This window comes from Rissa tridactyla, chromosome Z (genome assembly GCF_028500815.1).
Source record: "Rissa tridactyla isolate bRisTri1 chromosome Z, bRisTri1.patW.cur.20221130, whole genome shotgun sequence".
NCBI lineage: Eukaryota > Metazoa > Chordata > Aves > Charadriiformes > Laridae > Rissa > Rissa tridactyla.
The window spans coordinates 42,383,076-42,404,462 of record NC_071497.1 but is presented as its reverse complement, the minus strand read 5'-3'; the positions used below and the strand labels follow the sequence as shown (position 1 = coordinate 42,404,462).

Here is a 21,387-nt window from a genome sequence, read left to right as displayed (position 1 = left end):
TTGCAGCCTTTTCATCTTTATTAATTACCCAAGACATACGTAATTTGGAGCTTAAAAACACTGTTTCAGACAGCATGAGACTTTTGGTCTTCTCACGGCTGACAAGATAAAAAGCACCTGCAACAAAACCCCTGGCAGAAAATCCAGATAATGGCATTGCAAATGTTGATGTGAAAATTCTGTCTCAAACAATGCCAACCACATAACGTCAGATGTAAAGCTTCAGATCAAATGGGAGTTGACACAATTTTCCTCTTCTTGTTAATATAATATAAAGTAAGTTGCTTTTGTTTAATAAGCAGGCCTCTGTTTCTACGTTTGCACTGCATAAATCAGAGTTAAAGGATTTTAACATTTGTCTGCATGGAGAAATAAATTTTTGTTTTTCCCATTAGCCGTTCTCACTATTTTTCTTGTTCTCATAAAGTGGGATTTTCACTGAGAGATGGGTGCTAACTGCTAGAAACCACCACCTTGAAAGGTATGGGCTTTCCTGTAGGCTAAAGACAAATGAACAAGGTCTGATGTGGAAAAACCCTTAGCTGCTCTTTTGGTGTTTCTGTACACAAGCGAGGTATTCCTGCACATCATCTGGAGAACCAAGGATAAGAGGGACTCTCTGGTGAATACTCTCAGGTTTCACATCCAACACCGCCTCAGTCCCTGTAGTCGCCATCCCACCTGCCTGTTCAATGATGAAAGCCATAGGGTTGCACTCATAGAGAAGTCGGAGCTAGAAAGAAAGAGGGAATGCATGAATTTCTTTGTGGGAAATTACAGCAAAGAATTTACCAGAACCTAACCTTCCTTTTGTGATTTTGGAAAATTTTTTACCAAACATCAGTTGACCTAAGTAGCAATGTCCCTCTATGAGCCCCTCCTTCTTCCCTCTCCTCTCCTCTCCCCTCCTCACCTCCCTTCACACCTGCTGTTTCGACGAAGAATGTACTGACCCTGCATCCAAGCGTCACCACCATCGTTTCCAAGCTGACGTACTGATGTGCAGCTCTATTTCATCAAAAATGTCAAAAGTAGCTTCATCAGCAAAACAGTTAAGCCAGCTAAGTTAACAGTACCAGGAAAGAAAAGCCAAGATCTCTTCTCATGTACAGGCTTTATGTGTTACCTCAAAGCTGGGGTAGCGGCATTGTGTTTGCTCAGGATATTTTGGAGTTTGAAACTTGATGCTCCCAGTTTCAAATTTCCAGATTTGATTGTGGCCTTCAGATTTGTGAGTAGACATTAGTGGCCTGAACTCATCCAGACAGTGATTCTGTTTTCAGAAGTAACCGCAGTAATTATTAAAAGCAAATTTTCCCCTTTGATATGGAGGCATTTTTGTTTTGGACCCTGGTATTTTTTCACATCTTTAAAAATGTTACCTGGGGTGCCTGTGTTCCGGTGGAATGCAAACTTATTTGGGACATATGCCAAAAGTTTCTGTGTTTAAATGGACATAGGTGACAGCTGGTTATTTTTTAACAGACATTATTTCGGCAGGTTTAGTTGAATCTGTGACAGTCTCTGAAGTGCTCATGTACAACAGTGTTAGCCCATTTTACGTTTAAAGGACTTTTCATATATACAAAAGAGAGAATGTTTTCTGGGGAAAAGGAAGCATGACAGAATGCAACCGTATATAGAGGCAAAAAAATGGGTTGGACACGGGACTTTACTACCCATCATTCCTTTATCACACTGTTTCTAATAAAACCATGATATATCACAAACTTAAATAGCGCATATTACCTTCATTCTTATCTTTGAAGCCTACTGAAGTGCTACTTCTGGTACAAGAACTCCATCTGACAGGCAACATAGGACCAATAGCCTTTGTTGTTCTCCTTAGTGCATGGCCAGCTTTTGGAAGATCATGAACCAGAGAACAGGAGTGGTACCACTGTGGAACCACATGTTGAGTTTCTTGTTGCTTAACTGTGACTATGTGGCTTAAGGAAAGCAGTTTTCCTTCAGGTAGTACTGCAATTGCACTTAGGGGTCTTCAAATGGGCTCTGTCTTCGGACGGGTTTAACACTTTTCGCCTAGTATTAGAACTATAAGCTTCAAGTTCATAGAAAATGTTATTTAACATATCTGATTTGAAAAGAGGATCTCTTTGTTGCCTCATTCTGCACTAATCGTTGAGCACTTTGTTCTCGTCCTTTCTTTAGCTTAAAGAAGGAGCTCTATATGCAAGAGCCGACATGCATGTAATTTACATTTGCTCTCAAGCCTTTGGATCAATTCCAATGACATTTGCTTCCTCTCAGCTCTCTATCCAAGTGCATAGACTGTCTTTCAGGAGAATGATGATCAGGGCACCTGCCACAAAGGCATTATCTCTCTAACAAGAAGATGTTTATGTGAAAAGAACTCTCTACACCTGCACTCTGAGAGGGAACGAAGAAAACTTTTATTTGTAATGATACTACAGTTTTGCTTCTTTCATTATTCTCTCTACTATGGCAGTGCAAGCCAGATAATCCAATAGTTAGTGGAGGCTAATTCGTGTGGATATCTTGATTTCTATAAAATTATATAAGCACTTGGTATGTTTGTTACTTGGTCCTGTTTCTCATCTTTTCTCTTCAACAATGGTTTAACACAGATTTCAAAACAAAAAGTTTCATTTGAAGAGGCCAGTCAGCACACCCACTTCTCCCACACACAGCAAATTCCTTTTTTGTCTCTTGCTCTGATACACAAACAGATCCACACTGTTTAAGGGGGGTTAGTTTTATATTGTGTTGTGGGTTTGGGTTATTTGTTCGTTTGTTTTTGTGTTTTGTTTTTTTTTTTTCCTGGGATGCTGTATCAAATATTTAAATCAAATTTGCCTGGACAAAAATGCAGACATTTTCTGTTGTGTGTTCTGAAGAGAGTTCTTTTCCCGTTCTCCTTGTTTCCCGAACCACTTGGACCTGTTGCTATTGTGATAAATACATGGCCACCAGGATGGAACCAGTAGTCCTTTGTCCCTAAAGAACTGTAGGCATTGGGGTGTTCTGATACCAGTGTCGGAGACAGGGCAAGTAGTTTTATGAGGGCAAATTCCTGCAAATACCAGCCAAGGACACAAAACCATTTGAATAGAACATTTTAAGTATGGTATTGACCAGGAAAGAAGGTGGTCTTGCAGTCAGAACACCATGACCAAGCTGTTAAGCATTGAGCCAATCATTTCCTAAGCATGACCTGCAGGTTTCTGGTGGTCCGCAGATAAGCTGTATAACCAGATCTCTTTTAAAACATATTTGTTTAAAAGTTTGATAATAGGGGTATCTTGATGCTGTAGGAGAAAAGTTGAGGTTGACTATGGTCCATGGCCCAGCAGATTCAGGGAGTCACTGCATTGCATTGCACTGCATTAAGTCACGGTGTGTCTTGTACAGGTGTCCAAATGGGAAATCATCTTTTTGCAGAATACTGATCCCAGCACACATGAAACTCACCTTCCACTGACAGAGTCTTTCAGATCAGTTAGTAGAAGCCTGTGTTTGCAGCACTGGTGATAGTAAGCTCAGTACGCTTTGGAAATAGTAGATAGGCATACTCGGTTGTCTAACATTGGACAACACCCTGTCCGGTGTTCAGCATATCCCACCTGGACTCTAGTTGCCAGTATAAAGTGCAGAGGTCTTCCTTAGGCCTGTGTTGTATCTGCCAGGTCTGCACAGGTGTCTCAATGGGTTTCTATGGTACTGAAACATTTCTTTTTAGAAAAACGAATAAATCCCGTGGTTGCAGTGAAAATCATTTTACTCATTTGTAATACAAAAACACACAGGAAGATTTCTGGCTAAATTGGCAATTGCCTAAATTTCTTACCTAAAGTCAATTGCTGACCATCAAATCCATTAATAATTTTCTCCAGGGATGGAAAATTATTATCTGTTGATATCTCTAAACTATTCCTTTACATCTCCGGGAAAACAGAGGTATCAGGTTAACTAATTTCAACAGAGAGTAAGTCAAATGATTTACCTTTCCTTTAGGACTCTTCTGATTAGCAGGATACATGAAGATCCCACCATACATCAATGTACGGTGAACATCAGCTACCATGGAGCCCACATACCTGGCACCATAGGGGGAACTGCCATCCTGAAAAACATAAAGCATTATATCTACCAGGCTAGACAGCTGGTAGCATGGTATAATGTTATTTTATTATAAAACAGGAATCAAAGCTGCTTAAATCAATGACTGCTTGTGTACACTGTAAACGCATAAACCAGCCTGAAGCTTAGCCTTTTGTAAGATGTAGTGATTGTCTATGGGGTTCTAAAATAAGCACGTCAAAGGGCGGCATTCACAGTTCGGAAACCAGGGTGCCTGCGATTTGAGTGCACTATTTGGTATCAACCCCCAGCCTGTGAAAAAGCAAACACTGCAAACAGTGAGTGAAAGCTTCTTCATATTATCAGAACAAGGTACCCATTTGATTGCTGGTCCTTAGCTGGTTTCTAAGCAGGCTATGAGAAGGGATGTCACTTTTCACTACACATCCAGACGGTTCCCAGAGGACCCCGTTTTTTTCCTTCTAGCTTATTTGTCAAGTTGTGAAGTTGGTCATACCATTCATTTAGCAGCTTAGTTTGAGAGATAGCAATTTATTAATGAATGTAGTTTTCCTTGCTCTTAACTTAGAAGTTAATGTTGTTGAAGGAGAGGTCATTTTAGTGAGAGAAATCAGGGAAGTATTCGTGTCAACCTCAGGTTTCCTGGTCGTAAGAATGGTAAGGTAGGAAATACAGAAGACAAGCAAGGTGTCTTGCACAAATAGAAGTTATATACACCAAATGAGCTTCACCTGAGAAAAGCTACGTGGCACCATATTTTTATGAAGGGCAGATACACGATACGAATGTAAACTGAAGGAAATCTTTTTGAAAGCTACTACACCAAGAAGTCTGTTGGTCTTTCAATATTTCTCACTCTGTCCTCAATGAAGCAGAGGCGGAATTTTTGCGTGCCCAGAAAATTACTGAAGACTGGGACTTCATGTACATTTAATACACATATATATTTGTGTATTGTAATGCTAGAAGTTTTAAAAGACCTCTGCATGTCTTTTCTGTTTGGATCACTTTTCTAATAAAAGATCTTAGTGCTTCCTACAAAGCTTGCCTTCTGCTGATACTAGGTCCAGAGAAGTAGACAGAGAATTTGTTCAGCAATGCCAGCTCCCAGACTGTCAGACATCAGAAGGTAGTCACCCTTCCCAGCAAAATCATGAGGTTAGCTGGGAGAAAAAAATCCACAAGCAGGAAGGAAAAAAACACAGATAGAGAAAAACATCATTCAATTTTGAAATCACTTTTTCAAACTCTTCTATGCAGCTATAACGTTTGAGTATTTACTCTCTTTTAAAATGGAAATAGATTCTTATGAAATTACACCATATAATGCACCACAATCCTAGGAAGTTGAGTCCTAAGCCAGTACATATAAGACGTGGATATTTGATATAGCTGGTAGTAAAAATGGAAGAGAGAATGGTTCCAGCCTAAGTAATAACCCTTGTTCAGCTGTACTAGTGCTCTTTCCATGATTCTTTCTTCTTATACACATTAGGAGAACAATTGAAAATTCAGAGGAAAACAAGATGGAGTATGAAAGACATGATGGATGAGACACAGCCTGGAGCTTCTATAATTAGGTTTTTTTTAAACATGGCCCTATTACTTCCACGCACACCTGAACAATACTTTGATAGCTTCTCTGTCTCACATCTGTTTACACTTGTGACTTTGCAACTGCAAAAATCTGAGGTCAGAAAAAACACCTTAAGAGGTGTTAAAGGGAGACCAAAAGAAGTTTTCAGTTTAAGAAAAGACAATTTTTAGGGAAAGATGTGATTTCATTCTGAAATCTCCTTTAAAAATACAGTCAAAGGAAGAGCTCTCTTTTATGGCTTCAGAAGGTGATGAAGCCAGTCTTACGAAAAGTTTGTTACACATTAAGAAAAGGCATAGCATATCGATCGTAAGCAGGCCCTGAATCAGACTTCTGAGGTCTGCTTCTACGACATTATCAAATAAGGAGTCCGCAACTCACATGTATAAAATTTACCAATCATGAGCTGCACAGCTGAGCCACCTGTGTACAAATCATCAGATACGTTTGGGATCTGCTGGATTTCCTGTTTGTGTGCAGGTGATTTACACAATTTATGCATACATGTGTACAGCTGATGAGATGCCACTGACAATTTTAGTTGCTTCTTACCCTGATAGAAATTCACCTGCCAGAAACCCAGCGCTGAGAAAATCACAGAATAGAAATTCCTCCATTCTGGTACAGTTATCACTTGAACCACGGACTGAAATAAAATTTTCACTTCCCTTAGCATCCAGCTATCTGCTTGTGAGGAATAAATAGTCATTTTAGTTTCTAGAAATGTTACTTCTTGTTTCTCTAGTTTGTTCACTTATGCATTTTCTTACAGATGAGAAAGTTAATGGGTGTTGCATGCGTGTTGGCAAATACCCAGGCTTTCTTCTCAAACGAAATAACAGAGCACTAATGCTAGGGAAATTCATCCCCAGTTTTGAGTAATGCCACACTGTGTGTTTGCCCAGTGAGCACTTCGCACTGGTTCAGCTGATGCTAATGAAAGAGTTGGAGAACCTTGTTGTTCCCTTGGTCAGTGTCCATGGCATTTGACTGAACTTGTGATTGCTCTTAATTTCACCGCTTCCGCTGTTTTCTTTGCTTAACCCAGAAGAACAAAACGACCAGATAGGTCCTGTGATTTTTTTCGTCAGAGTGTGATGGAAGTCACTTTTTCATTTCTTTATTCTACTGATTTCTGACAGCTATCTTCCTCCACAGCAGAACAAGACCATATTTTTCTTGCATAACTGTGATGTCAAGGAGAGTGGGGAGAAAATAGTCTTTTCTACAGACTATAGTAATAACACCCTGCATGCCTCCCTCCACATACAGTTATGGTTACAAAAGCACAGTGTTTTTATTAGCTTCTTTATGTCACTCAGGCACAGTGGGGCTGACTGGCAGAAGAATGGTTTTGCTGTTGATGATAAGGTTTTGATGGCATTGCTCCTTAACCAAGGAGTCTCCATTGCATGGCTCTCAATCACCAAGCTGTGATGAAACTCAGCTTCTCTTGTGGCTGTAGGAAGCGAAGATAAAAATGCATGGAACAGCAAAGTACAATGATGCCCACAGCATGTTTTTGAGTTCTACCATCACTGAACCAGTGTCAGCTAGAGGCCAGGGTTCTGCAAACATTATTGGAGGAAGAACCCACTCTGGGAAGGAGTTAGAGTGAAATTTGTGCAGAAACAGTTCCTAGCCCAGCAGTGACCATTATACAGTGCAGACTGGAGTAAACGTCTTGTGTTACAGGCAATGTTTCAAATAGCTGCTTGCTCTTCAAGCTGGTTAAGCAGCAGGAGATTTTGTGATGCTTAAAAAATTAGGTTTAGTCTGGATTCTCCTTTGAGAAGCGATGTGTCTAGACAAGTATTTCCCACTAAGATCCTCATGACAATGGTAGGAGATTTACGGTTGACCTGGAGAACAGCAGCACTTTTCCATTGCTTTTAATTCAGAATTGATGCCCTTGGTGAATGGTGAAGAAACCTTGAGGGCCAACATGGCTTTGTAGTCCAAACTGTCTGATCTGGGATGCTGCTGTTAGACAGTAAAGGAAAATCTCTCCTCTCCACAAAAACGGTTGATTTGTAATGTTTGATTGCCAATGACAGCAATACAGAACACGGGACATGTTGTGGACAACATTCCACTTTGCTTGCCTGTTTTATTTTTAACTTTTCATTTTTCAGTGGCAATGTTAGAGAGTCATCTGTACACCATATTGACCAAGAACCACAGGAAGGAGCAAACAGAGGTAGGATCAAAGGAAAAAAAAGGTATAACAAAGTGACAAGTAGCTCAAATTAATACCTAGTCTCTTGGCTTCCAGTGGCAACAAGGCCATAGGGCGATTGTGGTCTGTCTGAGTAAGAAGGGGTCCCCCATGCCCCATGTGGCAGTTCCTCCTCAATTTATAGGCAGGGGGTCTCCAGCAGATACCCCCCACTGCCCTTCTGTGTGCTGAAGAGACCAAAGCTGTGCAATGCTCCACCTGGGCACTGCAGGGAAATTAGGAGCAGCACCAATGTGGCTGTAGCTGGTAAGGCTTACAGTGGATGCCAGGAAGCAGGTTTCATACTATGGAAGAGTGGCAACACTTTCTCTCTTTTCCTTCAACAATACAAATATAATACCCTTTTTAAATCAAGGAACTCAGTTATGCTGTTTCCAAAACTCAGGTTTACAACAAGCTTTTAGATGGGCCAGGCACTTCCTTGTGCTTTGTGGGCATAACATTGGTGCCTTGGCCCTTCTCACACAGACAATGCTACGTCTCAGCGCAGCAAAGCAATGTGCTCGCTCAGCACCCTTGAGGAGGCTTCCACTGCCCCAAATAACCCATGCACGGCTGTGCTGCTTGCTTTAGTGACAAAAACACCTTTTGCCAACTTCTGCTGCTTTAGTGCAAGAACACTTTCAATAGATTTTCCTCAAATGAAGCACAGATTTGAGATAACATAGTGTTTGCAAATGAGGTTTTTCCTGTATGTCCTAACTGAAGGATTTAGTGAATCATATGACAGAGCTGTCCTCACTGAGCCCGTGGTGAAATATCCCTGTCTGGTCTGCCTACTGAGTTTGAAATCTCCTCAGTCTTTTCATAGTTGCCTGGGGTTGATTATTTGTTTAAGAGTTTTTCTTTAAAAAACACTTTGGTGTTTTTCAGAAGCACAAATTAACAAATCCAGTGTTAGTACTTTATACTGAATACACAGCTCAGCATAACATGAGCAGAATGAGAAGCACAGATCTCCTCTTTTCCAGCTGGATTAGGTTTCAGGAAGTATGAAAGTAGTGTCATGGGTTTCTGCTTCTCTCACAGCTGGACTGAAAGCAGACTTTGAAGTTTCAAAATAACCTTAAATATTCAAATGAATATATTTACAACGCTGTGATGTGGCACCCTCTGCAACGACAATCAGGGTAATATGGAAAAGAGGTTTTGATAAGAGGTCAGCGTTGCAGATATATCCAATGTAGTAACTTCAGATTTTCAGTTCAGAAGGCCTCTCTCACAGAACTATGGTTTAAAGGCTTACTTGTTACATTTCCCTTGTACAGCACCCTGAAGTGTTCAGCTGGATACATTGATTTTTACATGAGCCTTGTACACGTATTGTCAACAACTAATAACTTAAAAAAGAATCCTATGGCTTTTTTTGTTAACAGGAGGAACACTCAAAACAGTTTTCTGGCCAAATTCAGTCCTGAGCCATTACACGTCACCGTATTTCATTATGACATTCTGGTCATAGCTACACTGTCTAGAGAGTGTCCAGCTTTCCACACGTAGAGCTTGTGTTGTGTCCTCCTAGCACTGACTAGAGGTCATACAGAGCTGTATGTCCCCACAAGGAAGTTAATCAAACATAGGATAGTCTCAGCTTTTTCTCTCTAAGGAATACAGTATAATCCTCTTAAGAACAGAATATAGTGAAATTGTGCCTCACACCTTTCTTTTTTTTTCCCAACCTGTGGCTTGGTTGGTGTTCCATATGATGCAGGTAGACAGTGCAAGAGTGATACTGCATCTCTCAGATGTAAGCATATGCAGGAAGGAGAAGGTGATGCCACCCAGATCCCTGCAAGCACCTTCTGGGCAGTACGTGGAATCTAGCCCCAAATGCTCAGCTGCACATATGACTGAGCTGCATATTCAGATAAGCTAGAAAACAAGGGTACCCCTCCCATTTTGCCATCACAGTTTCAGAGCTTTGTCAAAAAAACCTTGTTGTTCATGTACAGCACATTTTCCTCCACACAGTGACAAGCAGGCTACGAATTTGCTTTCTGAACTCTAAGTTACAAAATATGTCAGGCCACCAGAAACCAACACATCAGATACATAACCAAAATGGGCCTGATGGCACGAAAGAGTTACATGGGGCTAAACTCAGCAAGGCCTTCAAACCCTTTCCCATCAGCCAGGACATCACGGAAAGCAGTGCTTGCCGTGCTTGCCAGTGCACACAGTACATTGGGTACAGTGCTGATATTTTCTTACCTCAGGGAATTTCTTCTTTTGTAAATATTCTGTCATTGCAGGTTCAAAATACTTCGCATAACCTTCATTGAGACTGTATACCTTCCCTTTCTTCTTGATTTTAACATCTCTGTCCACCAAAATAAATTCACCGAGACCCTACAGAGGAACAGGGTAGACCAGCTGTCAGCAAGCAGCAGAACTTTTTGTTGACTTTCTGTAACAGTTGTCACACTAGAGATGGCAGAAATGCTGGCACAGCTTGGCCCTTTCAGCACCAGTCTTGTGTATAACTTCACAGTATTTCAAACAGAGCAGAAAGCACAGAATCTGCGTTAAGTGCATGAAAACTTGTCACATTGGTAGTATAAACAAAAAGCAATTTGGCTGTAATAGTTAGCATATCAAATGAACACCAGTCAACCCTGAAAGCAGACAGACCGTGAATCTCTGTCCACAAATCATAAGGTTACAAGTTAAGAAATTACACTGCCTTCTGATTTTTTAACTCTTCTTGCCTGTCTGGCCTAAATATCTTAAAGTGAATGTAGTCAGCTCTCCCCAGGTGTTGCTCTCTGCAGTTTGAGTCCACCTTTTCTTCCTCTGCCTTTAACCAGAGCAGTTGAGCTCCCAGTTCTTGCCACTTGCAATGAGCCTGTTTATAAATGTTAAAAGGAGTTTTGATAAAAATGCATCCTTTTATCAAAATTAACTCCTATGTTATTGCCCACATCTAATGCTGGTTTCTCAAATTAATTAACTTCTTCCTACATTCCTCCAGTAACACTTGTTGGGCTCCTGAGCTGGGCACCAAGGGGTGGCACACGTCTGATTGATTGTATGTGTGTGGTTGTGCTTTTGCAAACTGTTGGGTGCACAGCTTAAAGGACTCAGCCTTAAAAATAAATTGCACCCAGGAAACCTTTGCATTAACTACATCAAGAAATGGTCCTTGCCCCAGGACAAACACTGAACGTGCTGAGGTTCTTCTACAGACAGAAAGAGCAAGAGCAAGAGAAAAGGAGTCCTTTAAGTGGAGGCAAAGACACTGTTCATAGTAAATTTTCTTAAGTGTTGCAAACCAGCAGTCTGGTTTGAATCAACACAATTTCAAATGCTTTTTAACTTAAACTCTCTTTCACTGAGTATTAGAAACAAACAGAGGTATTGCAACCAACATACTCATGTATTATTGAGTACTTGTAAACTGGAGGCGGGATGTTCCAGGATATGGGTAAAAAAAAATATTGCATAGATTGCCTAGATTACAGAGACAAAGAGTAAGAAAAATCAGTAAACCCAAGAATGGAAAGCTCTAAAAGATAGTGGCAAAGTGATTAACACCATGACTGTACCGGATCCAGCATGAAGCAGTCCACTCCTTGCCCTGTGGATAGGGCGACCAGTGTAGCACTGCCGTACAAGGCATAGCCTGCAGCAACAATATTGCGTCCGGGCTGCAAAGCATCTTTTTCAGAGGGCTCATCATCTGTTTCCTGAGGAAAAATTACCATTGGACTGAAGGTTAAATTCTTACAAGAAACAATAAAAGCAACGCTTCAATGATAAAGTGGGGCAGATTTCCTTTTTGTGTCTATGCGGGCCTTTGAAACAACCAAAATAGAAGTTGTTCCCCCTAGTTCAGGGCAAGTTTGGTACAAGTACGTGCGCACGCTGGGGCAGGACCTTGAGAGTTTGCTATTTTATACGTGTCATGCAATCAATATGATACTTGCAACAACGCTGATACCTCAGCATTACAGCCCAGTCTATTAATTCAAGATCGTCAGAAATCTGAGACAGAACAAAGGTACTAGTTTTCTGGAAACGTGAACATAAGCTATCATACTGACACCCCTCAGAAGGAATAACTGTGAGGTGAATGCAGTAATTGACATTACAGACAAATTGCTTCCAGTAATGCAGAATAAAAGGGTAGATGGTGCAACATGACGGAACTAAGATTGTGCATTGGTCTCTGCTGGTGGAGAGATGGGTAACAGGTGATAGAAATGTTGCTATAAAATAACAAAAGCATTTGTGTATGTAATATGTGTGTGTGTGCAGGTACGCATATGTAACTCTACATAGGACATCCACGTGGCACTTCACTTCAGGCTTTTAATCAATTTCTGACACTCGTATTTTGATTTAGTACTTTGGTTATCACTGAACCAGAACATCCCAAGGAGACCTGGTGCAAATATTTCCATCCAGCTCTAGGTTGTGTGCCTCAGCCGCGGCTTACAAGAGTTTGACTGGTGGGGTGAGAAAGAACAGCCAAGAGTATTTGGGAGGGCTGGCTCCAGCCTTCACCTCCTGGGACTACAAAGCGGGTAGGGAATGCTTGATCTTACTGTTTCTTTAAAAGCTTGTCAATTGCATTGGATTTTCCATGGATGTTTTGATGGTGGTTTACACGGAATTAAAACGAGAAGCCCCTCAGATGTTTTCTTCAGGCCCTGGTTTAGCATTTTATTGATCCAAACTCAGACAATTTCTCAGTGATTGCATGGTCTGAGCCTGAGTAGCAGCTAAACAGAAATAGGAGGCCTAGCCTAAAATACCTGGTTAAAAAAATAAAAATCAGTGGACACTGTTTTGTGTAGGAATTAAAGTATTTGATGAATATTGAGCAAATTCTTTAAAAAATCAAGAATGTCTTTCACAGATATTTTCCAAAGGAAAACACCTCTCCTCCAAGAGAGAAATTCTCTGCTGCACCCCAGGGCAAGGAGCTCTCAGGGTGTCACGGTCTTAGCAAGGTGGAAGGCTAAGGGTAACCTGAGGATCCCGTTTGTTGTTGTATGCCAACATCTAGAGGAGAACTAGGTGTGGGACACTAAAACTACATCTTTCATGGCATATGAAGACAGTAATTCCACATCAAAGTGTTTTCATTTTCAGCTGAAAGATTTTGTTACTTTTGCTACTTTTACTTACAGAGGTTTTAGCTGTATTTTTCTCAAAAATAATAATAGTAATACTTAATTATTTTTTTTGCCAAGTTCTTCTGTGGGAAAAAATCCAGTTGACAACAAGCTCTTCATGGGACCTGAAATATAGCTTATACAATATATCTGGTATGCAGTCCCTTGGAATTCCTCTATGTCAGGCTGCTTATTCAGAGATGTTATAATGCACATAATGAAGACCAGTTAAAACCCCTGCTTGTATATTCCAGAGCTTTGAATATTGACTATTAGTGGCTAATCTTTTGCTAAACAATCATCTTTTACAGAACCAACTATTATACCCTACATAGCATCTTCTCTTTCAAAAATATATGCCCATGGCACGTACATCTCAACATCAAAAGCAATGGTTGTGTATAGTAAACTAATTATTTGCAACATTAAATGCAGAATTAAATATACTTTTACACCACTAGTTGCAAACATATTATGATTCTCCTTGCTTTCTGTATACTTCCCTCATTAAATGAAAACTGTTTTTTTATAAATACAGTAAAGATGTTTGTGTGGTAGGACACGGTGTATATACAGTCTAAGTAGCTGCTGGTTACATATGATATTGATTTAAAATATATTTTTCTGAGATGAGCTTTTCAGTCCTGTCTCTTAAATGCATTCTCTATGTACATATGGCTGAGAAACCACACATGTGTTGACTATTCTGAAAAAGCAGAGGAACTCCTCCCTTGGGAGATGGACAGTTGGGCAGAATTCACTTGGTTTTCCATCCTTATTCACAACTGTGTTTCCAAGAGCCAGCTTCAAAAAAGGAAGGAAAAAAGCTCAGTCTCAAACATTCTGCAGAGCTTGTCAGAATGTAAAAAAGCTAGCGGATATTTCTCCGTTAAGACTGCAGGAGTTTTGTCCTGCCAAGTGCCATGTACTGTGAAACAAACCAGGGAATTAAGCCAAATATTTTCACTTCTTTCTGGTGCACAGATGGATTTCCTATCTATTATATTTTGCCTACGAGATGGCGGTAGTGGAATCACTTTAGAGGTCTTTATGCAAAGCACTGAAGCAGACAGAGGGACTGCAGAGAAGCTCTGACAAGCGTTGACACAGTCACATCAGCTCATTGGTGTGAAGCAGATGAAACAAGGTCCGCAGAGTCTGGCTACAGGGGTACCCTTAGGTGATATCTGAGTTTGAAAATTTTTGCATGTATGATTTGCCAGCATCACATGAGGGAGTTCTCATCAGCACTGGGAGCAGCTCTGGAAGGACTTGGTTTTGAGGTCTCTGTATCATGTGTTTCATGAGTATCCTTCGCGTTTGCCCTGAATTCTTACTCCTTCCCTCTGAGGGACCACATGGAGGTGACAACATGGTCCTCATGACGGTGAAGGGAGGGGAAATAAAATACATCTGAGGAAATGGGCAACATTACAAATTAAAATCAGAATGAAACAAAGCAGCAGAGTTTCATAGCATGTGTGTGGAGCATGAACAGAGAGCTGCAGATTCAGCACAGTGACATGAAAAATTGGGAAGAATCCAAGCAAAAAATACTTAGGGTCACCACATCCTGACACTCCACCAGCTGAGAGCCCCGCAGCAGCAGGGACTGTCAAGGTCCTATCCCTTGCTCTGGCTTCTGCTGATCCAGCAAGGCTTCTCCCTCAGTCCCACTTTTCTGAGATTTCTGGTAAGAATACCACCCATGCTTCTGAAAGTAAAAGCCAGGTGTAAAAGTAATTAAACATACGATGGCATTTATTTCCCAGTGGTTTCCTCTAAGAAACTGATACAGTGCTCTGCTCTTCTGGTAGGAGGCAGTGGTACCACCATGGTGGTGGCTCTTGATTGGGAGCAGCTAGAGAACCATTTTCAGGTTTGAAATGTATTGGACAATTCTGGCCTTTGTAGATAAATGCTGATTATCTTTTTTTTTTTTTTCCTAAAATGAGGCAAATATTTCAGTTATGGAGGATGTGCCTTTGGAAATGAAGTTAAGGCACTTACATAGTAAGAAAATCAGTCATGCAATCATCTGAAAATTGGAAGGTACAAATTATCATACAGGTGCTAAGCATCATCCTTTGAAATTACCATTGTTCTAGCTTTTCCAAAATGATGTTCATGAACCTAAATGGCTTAAAATGATGTTTTCTTTCTTAAGTGATCCTCCTTCACTGGGATAAACATCTCACTTTTATCCCTTTCACACTACCCTTCAGTAACTATCAATAAACCACTTGTTATTATTTCATTATTTCAAAGGGTTTGAAGTTAATTGTGTTGCTACAAAATTGTCTTGTCTGAGAGGAAGGCACATTAATTAACCTGTACTTTGGAATTAGCATTTTAGTGGCAAGAATTATGCAAGTGGAAGTCTGTAAATTCAGCATTGTTTCTAACTTTCCAGGGAAAATTGAGAAGTTGCTCTTGTAATTGACAAACGGTGCTTCATCCTAGCAGCAGGGTTTTCATTTGGATATGAAACATTTGTACAAAGCAATGTAATTTTCTTTTTATGTGCACTGAAGGATATCCACCCACATGAAAACCAGTAACTTTGAAACAGTATTTACAACGAATATGTTAATATATATTAGAACAACAACAACTATGGAAGGACCAGAAAATTAATTGAAAACTTGAGCTTTTGGGAACAGTGTGAGTTCTTTAGGAAATGTTTCAATCCTGAAGCAGAATCCTTGGGAAGACTGGGCAGTCCATAGTCTTTACACACCTTAACAGGTGAATTAAAGATGGTAGAGAAATCTAATCTGTATTTTAACCTGCTTCACTATATTAATCACACTGAGCACTTACCCTAATAGTTACGCAGAGTAACCTAACCCAACACTTCTAAAGAGAAAGGTGATGTTTAGTGTTTGTAAGATGGTGCTTACCACCTTTAAGAATAGTGGACCATGCAGTTGTTGCCTACTGTAAATGTCAGGAGGTGTTGTCGTCTTTTAGGCTTTCTTTAGAGAGATAAATGAAAAGATTGGGGACCCCTTTGCTTACCATAAGGGTGCATGCCATGGGTTGCATCCATACAGCTAAACTCTCTTCCCTGCAAAAAGCAAGGTGGTAGACGGCACTGGAGGTAGTTCCTGGGATGCTCTTTCCACAAGCCATAACCAGGTGTCATCTCAGTATTGTCTGGCCTGGACTGTGAAATTGTGATGGGGGTTTGCACTAACCATTAGCAGTGTGAACAGCCATATGCCAGCACTTGGCTTATGCCATGACCCTGTCGAGACTGTGCCGTAACTATATCTGGTTTACTAGTAGATGCGTATTATCAACAGTGAAGATTAGCATATTGCCTACCAGAAATGTAAAAAACAAGGACTGGCCTGTTGAAAATTATGAGTTAAAAGATGAGAGTGGACTTAAAAAGCATATCTTCATATGTTTGAGGTTTAGCGTCTGACTCTGCAAAGACTTCTTTGCAGTCACAAGTACTGTAAAAGTTACTTCACGATAGTGATGGCTGAGGGTCTCCCATAGTCATATGACTGTGAGCTCAGGCTTTAGGAAAAACACCAACTGCTGGGAGATTAGCAGTGAAATCACAAGACTTGGCATGACTCTAACTATTAATGTTTGTTAATTGGCTGTGCAGTTCCCATTCTTTCCAGCCCCAAGGGAGCAGGCACGCTGGCAAGGCCCCGCTGGCTGTAGGTGACTGCTTCCTTCAGCCTCAGGTGGCCTCCATCGTTAGCATGATTATAAACCCCCACCTGTAACAGGCACAGCAACTCACACTGGAAGGCCACCACACTGCTAACTGTGCTATGGTCCAGGCAGTGGCTGTCAGCCCTCCCCAGTCAGTATCCAGGAAGAAAAATACTCTGATTCATAGGCACCCCGACACCCCTCAGCTCTCCTGCAGTGAGTACAGGGTCACTTAAAGAGCTAGCTACCTGCCTGATGGTGAGGGGATTTTATTTAAGTGCCTGTGTGCCTGCAGGAGTGAAGTGGTGCCACTTAACAATTTCATCATGCTGAGTGTCCCCTTCCTGGGAATTCAGGCAAAATTTTAGCATGCATGAATCTCAGGTGTTACCTGTTCTACACTTTCAGAGGCTCTGTTGATCCCAAAGACAATATAAGGACCTAGGAAAGAAACTAAGCAAACTGATGTACCCAAGACAATTTTCTTTCACCAAGTGAATTGTGCCATGTGTGCTTCTTTCATCCTCTTACCTTTTTGTAGATAGCAAATATTGTTCCTATCGGTGCCAAGCAGTCTATATTGGATGAGCCATCAAGGGGGTCAAAGCACACCACATATTTACCCTGAAACACAAGTGGTAAGGGAAGCATTAAATGATATGTAGTCTTGCACTATTATTTCTTTTTACTTGACAAAACCTGTGTTTTTATGACTGCATTTAGCCGTCCAAGCAGCCAGACACAGCTTGCCAGAGAAGGCGACAGTGCTGACCCAGCTGGCCCTGCAGCACAACACCGGCTCCCTGCAGGGCCTGCCAGGGAAATGGGAGAGGGCGCGTTTCTGCTCAGACAGCACGAAATCTGATGATAGAAAGGAGCAGCCCTCTGCTGCCAAGCAGCGCAGGAAATTGCTTGAAAGCAAAAGGAGTGACTCATGCAGGAAGCAAGCATCTTCTTCGAGTAAATGTGCTTTGTTTTGTTACATTTCATTCTGGACGAGGGGCTTTGCCTGTGATGTGAGGTTAGACGGTAAGAAGGCAGAAAGAAGGCACCTTGGGGAAAGGGCAGGTGACATCAGCCTGAGCAGCATCTCGCTGCAATAGGATCCCCTCCTGGGGGAAGCCTGATGAAGCCGTCAGGTGTTTCCTCTGGGCATGTAACGTAAAACCCAGTTCTGCCACTCTCTCATCTCATTTTATCTTGCCTAAATATTAACGCAGTCCAAAACCATTACACTGGCGGTCGGGGAATGTAATAGTACACCTACACCTGGCATCTGGGGTGTATTAACAAGCTCCAAAATAATTATTTTCCCCCCCCGCCCCCCAAACTTTAATAATAATTTTACCCTCCACAGCTCCGTTAGCTGTTGAAACCGTGCCATCCACCACAGTTATTAATCAAAACAATGCAGTAATGCTGCAAATTTTCTGAATTCCCCCGGGAAGGGTTGGATTTGGGGCCAGGCCCAGGTTTCATACTTGAAACAAGAGTGCCACCTGCTGCTGCCTGAGCCGATAACCCCCTGAAGGCAGGAGCTGCACAGACCCGCTTGTCTTTCGGGGTGACGATGGCCTCCTTGTTCTCCTCTGTGACCAGGACGCAGGTGCTGTAGGAGGACTGGAGCATATTAATCACCAGGCTGTTGGATAATACATCCAGCTTCTTCACTTCGTCACCGGTCACGTTCACGGTGCCAGCTATGCCAAACCTACAGAAAAGTAAAAATATCAAGAAACCTGAGGGAGGCCAACGTTACAGGTTTTTAGGAAAAAAACAAGTCAGGGGAGCTTCTTCCTCTGATCCTACCACACCTCTAGCCTTTGGATTAAACTGCTAAGGTGCATTAGGAGATGGTTGCTGCTGCAAGAAAATAAAAGCGTGCATGAGAAAGAGAAAGGGCGATGGCATCATTCTGGGGCTTTACCTGCGTCCTTTTGCTTGGATGTTCTCCAGGCCAGGAGCAGAGCCCACAGACAGGTCAGTGGGCACCAGGCTTCCCTAGCAGCCCCATGAAGCAGCTGGTAGCAGCTTCGAGGAAGGCAGTTAGTATCTGCATTATTCTCTGCTGCTGGCTGCTTAGAGCTCCGTGATGGTCCTTTAACACACATCCACTCAGTCCCCAGCCACCCCAAAATCAGAAATTTCAAAGACATCCCCAGGTAGTTCCCCATGCTGAACTGTATCTCAGGATCAAAGTCTGTTTTATTTGCTGATCCTCGGATGAGATAAGATGATGATTCCATTCCCTATCTTGATTTTAGCAATATAGTAATGATGTAGTATATAGTATTATATATATATTTCTGAGATTTCCATTTGCAGAAGCACTGTTTAGACCTAATGTGTGTGGTCTGGGCATATTAGAAGTATAAGAAATGGTACAGGAAATAGATACAGCATTTTTATTGTTTATGGGAAAAAAAAAAGGAAGGGGAAAGGGGCAACTGATTAGTCCATAGGATGTTGGTCAGCAGCAGGCCTTAGTTAGGGGCAGGGTACTTTTGTCTTACCCAAAGCTCAAAGTTGCCTGAGCTTTTCAGAAGTATTGAGCATTCTGAACACTCTATTTTGGAATGCCAGGTTTGAGATACTGGAAAGGACCAGGATTTTCAGAGCATTCTCCAGTTAGTGTGTTTTTAGGCACATTCCCAGCTCAAGTCTATTGCTTCAAAAAGTCCTGCTTTACTTTTTTGAATGGCAAATTTGTTAAAAGTTCATGTTAAATTCTTTGACATTAAATAAGTCATTTCAAAGTAACCTATTCAGAAGGGCTAGAAAAATCCGAGCTCTCTGACTTCACAAATGCAGATGGATGCAAGCTAGTCACCATGGCTGAAAGTTTGGAATGTGAATTTCTGAAATTTCATGGTTAGTTGCAATAATTTGAATGGTGCAAGTTACTCATTTGTGGTTTTGGATACTTCAGATATTTCTGGTTCATCATCTGAAACTTTTGTTTATAGAAACACATTTGCTCCTTATCATAACGGATGTTTTCCTTCTAAAGGGAGGATTCATCCAGCACAGTAGCCATGTGTCCTGTAGGCTAGGTGGCTATTCCACTTCTAATCAATCAAATAGAGGTTCTCTCAACTTACTAAATGCTTCCGAGATTGCATATTGAAAGATAAAAATTAGATAAAAGCAATAAGCAACTGTTCCTCTAAGTCAGGGAGGCAAAACAGCTCAGCTTCACCCAGCAGGCCTAGAGACAAAGTACAGTTTAACATTTAGGGCACAGGAGCCTGACACTGCTTTTGAGTATGTCTCATGGTCCGTGCCTGTAGAGTCAGGGTGATAGTACAGAGACATTGAATGCATGATTTGCAAAGATCATTGAGGACTTTGACCAAATAGTCAACCAAAATGCAAAAAAAACCAACAGAGAGTCATACATTTTGGTGTTTCCATGGGGAAAAAAAAAAGAACAAATTACAAATGTTGTTTTTCTTAGTCTTTCTTAGAAAAATATATTCCCTGTCTTTTTTATGCATGTATGCATAGGCCTGTACAGAAATAAATTTTTCAAGACATAACAAAACCTGTATATTTAGAATATTTTAAATGCTTAATTTTATTAGGACGTTCCAGCTCTCTGAACTGCTTCAGCTAGATCACCATCAAAAGAAGGACACCCCTGTCTATTTCACCTGGCTGGGTGAGGAACAGATTGGTTCATTCCAGGCTTTGCTAAGTCAATTCTTTATTCCATTTGCTAAACCACTAGAGGCCAAATTGTTGTTTGTTTTTCATATAGGGCCTTTTAAGACTGCCCACCTGTAACCCTCATACTATGTGAGGAAGGAAGGGGAAATGCACTCACGCGTGGCAGCATATGGCGTTTCTTGCAGGGCTGTTGCCTTAGAGCATTACTTATGCTGCAGTCAGGCAGAACATTGGCTTCCCGAGATAAGCCAAGCCCTGATTTGCACAGCTCAGCACCCAACTTGGATGTTGGCAGAAAATATCACAGTGTGATATCCTGCATTAAAAATATCATGGTGTGATATTCTGCAAATTCACAGCAGATTTAAAAATATGTCAGTATCAACATGTACAAGGAATAAGGAGGTGAGCAGTGCATTGAAGCTCTGACTTAAATTTTTAAAGTATTACAGAACAGCAGGCAGTCTAAATGTCTACCTTGCACCCAATATTAAAATGCTCCTGAAAGAGAGATCTCCCACTTCCCACTCTTGATAATCCAGGCTCTGACCTCATGCCTACAGTCACTCAGCTTAAAAAAAGACATTTCCAACGTATTTATGAATCCCTGTCCTCTCCCCAGCCTTGCTGTGCAAGCAGCTGTCTCTACCTCCTCTTCCTCCCCATATCGCTAGGTAGGACTCACATGTGGGCAAGGCCTGCCTTTCTGACTGCAGAGGAAATGGCCTTTATGGCAGTCAGCATGGAGTTGAGCAGCTGTGTCAGCTCCCCTGTCGCTCCTTTAACGCGGCGTCCCTTCTCCATAACGAATCGTGTGAGCGTCAGCATATCCGTTTCGAAGGGGGTTTTGTCGGACATTTTTGCTGGCTACCAGAGTTCCAATCTTTTCGGCTGGACGAGACGCTTTCTTGCTGCGCGGATATCCTGGGTAGCTGTATTATTTTGAGGAGAAGCTGTTGGCTGTGTTGCTGGTCAGAGTTTATTAAGATGTTTCTGAGACC

The 21,387-nt window shown here is 41.4% G+C and overlaps 1 protein-coding gene across 1 annotated transcript; it reads right to left on the bottom strand.

The window, feature by feature from the left end:
* On the bottom strand, positions 1–21,387 carry LOC128902249 (fructose-1,6-bisphosphatase isozyme 2). Its single transcript, XM_054184842.1, has 7 exons — positions 21,072–21,387; positions 18,266–18,428; positions 17,249–17,341; positions 11,465–11,605; positions 10,131–10,268; positions 3,986–4,105; positions 1–733 (listed from the first exon to the last, which is right to left on the bottom strand). Exons 1-7 carry the CDS (start codon positions 21,242–21,244, stop codon positions 539–541), a joined length of 1,023 nt encoding a protein of 340 aa, XP_054040817.1. The 5' UTR covers positions 21,245–21,387; the 3' UTR covers positions 1–538.